Raw genomic sequence first — 9,858 nt, forward strand, 5'->3', positions numbered from 1 at the left:
AATAAATGAAACCGAGGCAGCGAGTGTAAGAAGTGGTTTCAACACATTCCTCAAAAACAGGGCTGGATTAAACCACCTACCAACAAAACAAACTGTGGGCCCCTGCCGGCCCCCTGTGTCTGTGGAATGTCTCCGTATTAGTCAGTGATTAGTTTGTCAAATGCCTCGCGTTCAGGTCATAACACCAGAAGTTCCCTATAATTCAGTTTATCATGTCTTCAGTAGTGGATACACATCTGCACAAATAACCCAGAGTGTAAACCTGGAGCCTTTGGGCCCCTGAGGGTCCGGGGCCCGGGGGAATGCCAATGTCCGCCTCTGTCAACGAATTAAACATTAAAGTCAGATTCTGGTGTCAGATATGAACTGGAGGTCTTCAGGGTACAAACATTTCTCCCGAACTTCTAAAGGACTTTTCAGTTGGGCTGAATTCAAATGCCCCCCCTCTGGACTTGCAGACTGAAGCCTGATTTATACTTCTGCGTCGAGTCGATGGCGTTCTGCAGCTAACCACTAAAACACTAGTTAAATCGTAAAATTGTGCTGACTTCTGCCGGCCGAGCCAGCCGACTTTCGGTTTAGCCCTGCCCTTATTTGAATAAGGGCAAAAAAGCTGCTGGACTGGCCGTCTGAAAACAGGGAGCACTTCCTGGAGGCCTGGAGGAAATGATGCTACCGAGCCGACCGGTCAGTTCTTTAGGTCCGCGACGCTGCAATGGGTAGTTACATTTTTGGGAAGATGCGCGTCAGGTCAACATGGTCAAACTATTTGAAATTCTACGATACTCGTGCACGTTTAGCTCAGTAGGTGATGTATGATCAATCCCAACATACGGCGTAATTTTGCATGCTCACAATAAAGCATGTGCTGCAGTGCGCATCCTGGCGTTTGGTCTGCACTCATAAACCCATGGATGCTAATTTTCATATCCCTGAGGAAATTCAGGGGAATCCAATCACACGTTTACTGACGGCTTTTTCAGAGGTGTGTCAAGCAGGCCAGAGACTCTGTTGAATGTCCTTCAGAACTTTTCAAAGTAAAAGCTCTCAAACTCGACATTAAGCATTGCTGCAAAAAACATTCTCGCGCTTTTATTTTGGAGGTACAATCACTTAGGAGGAAGTGATTATGTGAGTAACTGCAGTGGCCATCACTGAGATCTATTTCAGCCGCCATCAGTTTATTTTTTATTTTTCTGCGATCAAAGCAGTCTGGCCGCGGGCCAGATATTATTGCTGATGGGCCAGTTGTGGCCCGCGGGCCGCCTATTGCAGACCGTTGGTGTAGGCTACAGGGTACGCGTAGATTTGATAGTGAAGTATGAATCAGGCTCAAGGAATGCTGAGATCTTGACGCTATAATCCACCTCTGGAAGTCCGCAGAGAGTCCACTTGAGGACTCGAGTCTGCAAGTTCAGGGAAGTCCAGACAATTAGATTGAGCCCTGCTCAAGGCTCAGGCTAGGTTTTCATGCTAGGGCCTGGAAGTCAAAGATCCTTGAACTGAATCAAAGGTGAACTGCGACTGAAGGCAGTGAGGTTTAAAATGCAAACAGGATCCAACACTGTGTCACAACCTTAATCCAAAGTCAAGCGCAACAGGTTTTCGGTAGTTAGTCAACAGCTAAAATTCATAAAAGTGCAATTTTTCCTTTGTGGGACTGTTTTCAGGAGTCTTTTGAACACAGTGTTTGAGGACTTAAAGTCATCCTGAGAGGTTTCTGTTGAGAATGATGAATCCGCTTTCATGGTGAAAACGAAGGGGGACTGAAGAGCGGTCCTCACGTGAAAATGCAGGAAATGAGATCTCAAATCGCGGAGGACGCTGTCACGTCCTTGGACCTGAAAGTTTAGAAATCCTCCTTCAACCATTCTCGTGTTGCTGAGTTGTCAAAAACAGGACTTGGTTACTCAACTATGATGCTGAAGAACACGAAGACGTGCGATGTTTAATTCGTACTTTGGTTGCGTGCATTTAAAACTCTTGTGAAAAGCGTATGATGACTGGAGCCTTGTGGAGCCACACGGAGCTGAATGTTTGACAAATTATAATGAAGCCTTGTTTTGAAACACGTTTAAGGCCTTGAACCCCTTGTGGATCTTTGAGGTTTTAAGAAAGCACTTCTGAGTCTGTGTGAGACTTCAAAAGCCTTACAGGTCACCTCGTGGATCCTTTTGAAAGTTACCAAATCTTTGGATGCTTTAAAAAACGTCTTTCTGACTCCTGATTCTCTGAATATTTTTTTGCTTCTCTGTTTCGTCGTCATACTTGCATATTTAAACACGTCCGGCTCTCTGGCGCTTGGCAAAGCACCTCCAAATCCCTTTGGAACTTTTTAAATAGTTCCCATCGGGCCATCCCAGGTATTCAGCCAGGCCACCAGTGGCTGTGTTCCGGGCACAGCAGGACCAGATGTGAGCCGGGTCTGACTCTTAGAGTGCAGCAGGATTTGTTTGTTGGGGTGCCGATTTAGGCCACTGTTGGGCAGAGACCTTCTGACTACCTGATGTTGAATTGGCTGTTGTCCTTCCACCCTCAGGCCAGGCAGACTCATGTTAGGACAGCTAAAGTGACTCAGATGAAGAAGTGGTGTGTCCTGCCAACAGGTCTGGATCACCTCCGGGGGACATAATGTGGCAGTGCTCATGTGAGGGTCCTGTGAATCTCTTACATCTTGGGAACCAAATCACAGAATGCTACATACAAAAACATGTCCTGTGGTGGTCTCACCAGTAGGGGGCGCTGGTCTCCACACAGCCCCAGCTCTGCCACTCAGGGAAGATCCCCGCTGACGTCCTGGGACTTCCAAAGGGATCAAACTCCATATCTTCCCTCTTCTCTCCGCCGCTGTCTCTCTGAATCTCCGGCCCGGAGGGACTCTCGGCGAGCCAAGTCAGGCTGCCGTTTGGATCTGCCAACGACAGCTGGTAGTTGTTCCCGTGGTTGTTATCCCAGAAGGTTTGGTCTGGAGTCTGGTACTTAATGCAGAACTCCACTCTGTTGGAGGGTTGGAGAACCTCCGGTACTGAGACAGAGAAGGAGAAGGTGTCGGTGTCGGGGCAGCCGTAGACGTTGTTCAGGTACAGACATGCAACATCCTGGAAGGAGCGCCACGAGTCAAAGGTGATCCGGACTGAGACAGACTTGTCAAAGCATAGGTTTCGGACCTGAACAGTGCCTGAGAGCAGACGGTCCTGGACAGAGCAGGTCTCCAGACAAACCCGTTGGGCTTTGAGCCGGTTCCTCAGGTCCAGATAGTCTGCAGCTGGCGGGGTGAAGAGCAGAACCAGGCCTGAACCACAATCTGCAGTGTCTGGAAGAGGAACATAAGGGAAAGGGGTCAGTTTGTATATAAATACATTAATGTCGGGGTCCAAGAGCTTTCGCGTCAGATTGACTGGTAGATTTCAGATTACAGCCTTTGGTGCAGCTCCATCTTGGGTTAGTTCAGATTACAGAATCAATGAGACACCAGAGTCGCTCTGGTTCTGGTTGTTGACATCAGCATCAGGGGTCAAAGGTAGCAACCTATCCGAGACAGGGACAGGGTTGTCAGTAGGGCTGAAACGTTTCATCGAGAAAATCAAACAACTAAAAAGCACAGATGCTCCGTTTCATCCACATCACTACATACAGCTCACTGTTTCGCCGATTATTACTGTCGCACAACGCGCTCACGCTGTGGACAAGACAATAGGCTCAACCTAATGATTATTTTCATATTCGACTAATCTGTTAATTAATTATTGATTCGATTAGTCGACCAGTCCCGATTATTTTTGTCTCCCCCTAACCCTAATTAAACCATTTAAGTAGTTAAATATCTTTCAGGTGAATCACTGATCTCCAACACACAGACTAACAAGCTAACATTACCGTTAAGCTAACGAGGTTTACTAATCAGAATGAACACCAGTATCAGCGCCAGGGAAGAAGACGTCGTAGCCTCGACCTATAATTCACTGATTTACTTTAACTTTAAAACTTTTAACTGGTTAACAAAGATTTTTGCTTTGGAACTATATAAAATAAAAGCAAGTACTAAAACCACAACTGCACACTAACAATGTCTATTTAGATCAATAAAGCAACAGCCCCTTTCATACTGCTGGACTGCAGTTTAAAGTGCTTATAGGGTTGAAAAGTGGGGAATGTTCTGTAGGCTGCATCACGAGCCAGAAACATAAACCATTACTAACTTTTTGAAAGCTGGGTCTCCGACATCGCCAGCGCTGTGCTGCGGTGTTCGAGAGAGAGAGGGGAAGAGAATGCGTTGCGGCGCTGATCTGCAATCAAATACGATTTTAAATAGGCCTAGTAAAAAAATAAATACATTTTTTTTTAAATCGGTCAGCATGTCAGCGCTGATACTGTGGCGGGCCGCAACAAATAAAAGAACGTATAGGAAACACTTGTTGATTTACTCTTAAATGTTAAACCATTACTCAGATTGTAACGACAGAATAACAGCGGTACGAACAGTCAAGTTATCTCACAGTTGTGGCCGTTCCTCTGTTGTTGCTGCTGCTGCGGTCTGAGTAACTGCGACCAGGGCGCTCTGTGGGCGGGACCGGCCGGCTGCCGCCGCTAACCTCGCAGCCGCTTGTGGAGCCTCTCAACCCCGAAAACGTTTGAGCACATTTTCGATTCGCCATCAACTTTGGTGAAACTGCCAATATTCCGGTCTTACACAGTTGATTTCTGGACTCAAAACCACCCAAAAGTGTATTTAGTGATTAAATAGTGAACTTGTAAAAACAAAAAGCCATTCTGCTGTTTTTTCCGAACGTTATCGCTGCATGAAAGCTTCTTCTTCGTGAGCAGTCTTACAGTCATGGCCGACAGTGGAGGCAGTGCTGCCCCCAGCACTTCCTGTGGTGCACTGCAGTTAGAAATGAACCAGAAATGTTCCTAAAAGAAGACTGCGGTCTCTCCTGAAACAGCCTCTCAGTAACGACGCGTCCACAATGACATTTTTATAGTCAACGTTGTCGATTACGTCGACCAATCGTTGCAGCCCTAGAAGACAACATGATTCTACTATGTGACGCAAAAAACAGCAGTATTATTATTATTATAGTATAAGTTACAGTTCTGAGTTTTCTCGTCCAACATTTCCGCTTTTTGGCGGCGAAATGCATTCTGGGATATCTGGAAGTCCACACAAGTCACCACGATGCAGGCTCGGTGACACACAGTAACACGGTAACACATCCGGGTATTTGACTGTACTTGGCTAGAAGCGGACTTTTGAATTGGAACAGTACTTTGGCTGCGACTTATGACGTTTCACAAGAACGCAGACTGAGAAACATCCCCGGTTTACGCATCCAGTCCACTGAGCAGACCCCAAACAATAATAGCTGTCTGTGATTGGCTCCCGCCCAGTCAGGCTTAAAGTTCCTACAAGAGAGCCTGAGAGGACGGTGATCCGAAAGGTCGGTCTTGATCCACATCAGATCTGCTGCTGGATTTAGCGTCAAACTTCCCTCCATTGATCACGTTGAACAGTCAGAGAGTTTCTCTCCAGATTAAATCAAGTCTGTCATGTGACCACATCGCCACGTCAGAGAGGTTTGATTTGACTGTCAGCGTGAGCCAAGGACCAAACTTAGACTTTCGATCTGTCCCTACGGTGTCCTCCTGTAACAGCTGGCTCTCCTGCTCAGAGCTGCTTACAAAACTAAAGGTCTGGCAGATTTCACATTAGTCCGGCTTCTCACCGTTTAGGGATGGAGATCGTTCGTTTTTATTGATACTGATGCCCTTACTGAGACTTCTTAACGATCCCATTCTTTACTATTATTTAGTGACGTTATTTGGTGAGACCAGCCCCAGCGGGCCTGAGGCCGGCTGCACGGTATGAGGACAATATTCAATGTGCGATAACGTTATATATTGAGATGACATATTGAAGTGTGCATATTAACTGCCTGGTTGGTTTTATTTTAAATCCAGCTAAATGTTGTTTCTTGAGCAGCAACATTAATGTTTACAACAGCAAAGTAACTGTTTAGAAAGAACAACATCAGTCTGCATCAGCCCGTCCTCCTCTCTCCTGGCTGCAGGTAACGTTAGCAGGTAGGAGGAGGAGCGGCTGGTTTGTTTTTAAGACTACAGACCAGTCTGTGCTGCAGACACACATCTGGCTAATGCCAAGCTAGCGTTAGCTGTGCTTGTATAAAACACAGAGGATGAGATACTGAGGACAGAGATGATTAAATTAACCCTTTCTACATGTTTAAGGTGACCTTACAGACAGTGTGTGCGCGCGCAGTGCGTTTCAGATAAAATCAGATTTGACGCTCGAGACTTAACGTCACATCATGGGACCCGCGGGATCGATAACCTCTCACTGTTGGTTACAAAGAACACTCGTGATCTGATGCTCAGCCTTCTGGGTTTAAATGACTTGCTGATCTCTGATGTGGTCGGGACTTCATCTTCGCCCAGCTGTTTTCTCCGACTGTCTCCTGATGATCTTTTATTTTGAGGGTTTTAACTTGCTGAGAGTTTTTAGAAACGGATTTCTGTCACTGTCTTGGGCGGCCACACAGGGTCACGGTAGATCGGGTACTTAGAAATCCCCAAGGTATGACTTTCAGTACTGTTTGAGATATTTCTTAGAGGGCAGGGAAAGGTGAGGCAGACTCTGAGTCATCAGCTGTCCGTCCAGCTCTGGTCACTTTTCTCATGTCGCTGTTCTCTGGGAAAACAGCGGCCGTCAGATTGAAGTAGAGTTTGCTTCGGAGGCGGCGTGCTTTAGGCCACATATATTGACTGTTTTTATCAATATTTTGGAAGCTTTGTTATCTGGAACGTGGTCGTGTGGAGAGAAATAATGTTTTGGAGACCGCTCCCGATAAAAGTGAACATATAAACAGTAAATATGGCCAAAACGTGGAACATCGCCTGCTATATTTTTGAAAGATTGTGTTTCTTTTCATCAGATTTACAGTTACAGTTGTGTTCCAGGTGCATTATAATCTACCATATGATGGATTTGATGCTTTATTGCATTAAAATAGAGCTTTTTTACCAAACGAGGATGAAAATATCACGTTTTTTCTGTATTGCATCTCCGTGTAGTCTGTAATGGTAAAATAAATATTCTCATGGATTTATATCCCTTAGCTTCTTTCACCAGCATGATGCGTTGAGGAGATCTTACTGATTTATTTTGGGTTTGTTTTTCCTGCCAGGGTCCACGTGGTTGATCCCTCCGGCGCTCAGTGAGCGTCAGCGCTGCCTGCTGAAGGTCTGAACGGCCTCTGCTGCACGACGGAGGAGCCTTTCTTCAAAAGTGAGCTCCGTGTGACTTCGGCCGCAAACATGGAGGAGTTTTAAAGTTCCCCCAAACGCAGCTTAACAACGTGTTTAGTTAAAACAGGATGCATCACGTAACAAGCAACTCCGGCAAGAAAAACATGCATTTCACTGTTTCACTCATGATGTATTCAGATCATATTTTCTATAGTGGGATGTATTTGGTAGGAACATTTTCCACAAAAGACTCAAAATATGAACAATGACTCCATCGTATATCTGATGATTGTCCTTTCCAGGAATATGACGAGGCGTTGGGGTGGAAACCTCTGACAGACGCGGGAGAACACTTTAGAGGGGCGGCTGTGGCTCAGGAGGTGTGAAGAGGAACAAACCGCCTGATTAGCAGATCGTCTTTATTCTTGAGTCTGTTTAGGGAACTTGTGCTTAAATGTCGTTAATCTTTTGGCCTCTTTTCATTTTTAATTGTTTGAAATGTGCTTTATGAATAAAGGTTGACGCAGTGAACAGCACCTTGTTAACGCTCTCTCTCTGTCACCCTGAGCGACCACCCATCTGTTCTAGATTACGGCGCCGTATCGTGGCGAACGCCCTCAATGAGGCGGGCGACGCCACAGAAACTGCTGCACGCCATCTTCCCCGTGACAGCGCGATGACCCGCTTCACTTTCCTCCCTGTGACCTGCACACGTTCAGAATATTCTGCTAAGGACTAATGAATCACCTTTGTTTCCTCCCAGGTGCGGTCCGGCGGTGGCGCCCTCTATCTCCGTCAGGTGGAACTGCAGCTCTGTCAGCGCGTCGTCCTCGGCCTCGTTGAAGACGTGGACGGTGGCGAGCGCGAGTCCCCGAGAGTCTGCAAACACCACGCTCTTCTTCCTCGTCCTCCTCGGCCACGCCGGGCCGCCGCACGTCTCTACGCTCGCGCCCGTGGAGGTGGCGTTTGCCGTGGCCACGTCGTTGCCGAAGGCGTGGTGGCAGCGGCCGGAGGACAGACAGGGTCGCAGCGGCTCGCAGCGCTCGCACGCGGCGGCTGCTGACGGAGAGCAGCGGCTGTCGTGGTCAGTGAGGAAGGAGCGCAGAGGAGGAGAGCTGGCCAGGCAGATCCTCAGGGCCATGTCCACGGGCATGATGGGAGACGGACCCCCGGGGCGAGGGCTCAGCACCTGGAGGGCCCTGGGGAGAGAGACACGACAGGTAACGGCTCACCTGAGGTCTGCGTTCAGGAACATCACCATGGTAACCTGCGCTCCAGGTCACCTGTCACACGCTGCGCTCCGATTGGCTGTCAGGACTTTCACCGCAGCAGCTGCTTCTGACCTCTAAAAGCTACCAAATACAAAATACTCTGAGTACTGCAGTACTTTCAGTAGAGTGCAGTAGTTTCACTGTGATGGAGCAGCAGCGCAGATACACAGAAAGTATTTTACACAAAACAAGAGTAGAATTAAACAGCACATTACAAACCACGCAGTACAAGTACACACAGTTCCCTCAGTACTGCAGTACTGTCACAGTGATGTGGTTGTCTGTAGAGACATTAAGGTAACGCAGTATAAAACATGTTGTGCTGCTCTGAGGTCAGTTCTGACTGACAGGTGACAGACCGGAAGCTGCTGTGGCGCAGTTTCATAACGCAGCCGGACTCACCTGGTGCAGTTCATTGAAAGTTCCTGTCTCAGTAGAACCGCTCCAGTCCAGCACGAACCCGGACCGCGAGCTGGTTCCGTTTCTTCTGCTGCCGCTACTTTCTGATACTTTCACGCTGCAGCCATTTCAGCCGACAGGCCGCCGTGTCGCGCGCTCCGACACGCCCCCGACAGGGAGGGGGAGGTTCCTTGAACCGTCAGCTGCTCACTCTCTCAGCCAATCACAGAGGAGCCAAAACTAAGACGGCGCAGCCTAGCCGTGACGTACCAGCGGGGCGGAGCCTGTCCTCTAGAGGAGGGATTTTCGGCCCTGAGATCAGACTGACAGGAAGGTCCGTCCGAAGAAAAGTTTGTAGGAAATTTAAAACGTATAAAAACGACTTAACATGACAAAAGCTTTAAAGCTTCTCATGTTAACAGAAGATTCAATACAAGAAAAGCGTAAATAAATAATCTAATAACAGATACATCAGGAATTCTTCCAAAAGGACAGGAGGGTGGAGCAACGCCACCATCAGCAGGTCATTAAAAATGAACAGTCACAGTTCACTACTGTAACAGATAAAGTAAAGAAACTATAAAACTTAAATAATACATAAAAAAAAGTCTGGGATTTGTGGGTCACAGTGGTGAAATGTACTTTTACTCAAGTAGGGTACGTATTGTAATGGTACTTAAGTATTTTTATTTTATGGTACTTTACATTTCTACTCCACTACATTTTAGAAGCCAATATTGTACTTTTTACTTAAGCACATTTACATATACTTTCCCTTACCCTATGCTTTTCCTGTTTCCCATGCGGGTAAATCTGAATAAATGAGACTTTGTTCTCATTGTTTCTATAAAATGCACCGCCAGTAACGGGGACCGGCGTCTAACTGGTGCAACATTAAAGCAGATTCCCTAAATGCAGCTAAACA

General features: G+C 47.0%; 1 protein-coding gene across 3 annotated transcripts; it reads right to left on the reverse strand.

Moving 5' to 3' along the window:
* Positions 1 to 1,143: 1,143 nt before the first annotated feature.
* LOC119915690 (protein phosphatase 1 regulatory subunit 3C-B-like) lies at positions 1,144 to 9,122 on the reverse strand. 3 transcript variants are annotated; one of them, XM_038735359.1, is made up of 4 exons: positions 8,937 to 9,097; positions 8,547 to 8,615; positions 8,011 to 8,462; positions 1,144 to 3,313 (listed from the first exon to the last, which is right to left on the reverse strand). In XM_038735359.1, the coding sequence occupies exons 3-4, from the start codon at positions 8,414 to 8,416 to the stop codon at positions 2,727 to 2,729; spliced, it is 993 nt and encodes a 330-aa protein (XP_038591287.1). In that variant the 5' UTR covers positions 8,417 to 8,462; positions 8,547 to 8,615; positions 8,937 to 9,097; the 3' UTR covers positions 1,144 to 2,726. The 3 variants fall into 3 exon arrangements, with proteins under 3 accessions (XP_038591287.1, XP_038591285.1, XP_038591286.1); XM_038735357.1 differs by lacking the exon at positions 8,547 to 8,615 and having other exon boundaries at positions 8,937 to 9,122; XM_038735358.1 differs by having other exon boundaries at positions 8,011 to 8,615.
* Between the last annotated feature and the right edge of the window lie 736 nt (positions 9,123 to 9,858).

The sequence above is a fragment of the Micropterus salmoides genome, unplaced genomic scaffold (genome assembly GCF_014851395.1).
Source record: "Micropterus salmoides isolate LMB-PRFRI ecotype aquatic unplaced genomic scaffold, ASM1485139v1 Ms_hic_scaffold_21, whole genome shotgun sequence".
NCBI classification, from domain to species: domain Eukaryota; kingdom Metazoa; phylum Chordata; class Actinopteri; order Centrarchiformes; family Centrarchidae; genus Micropterus; species Micropterus salmoides.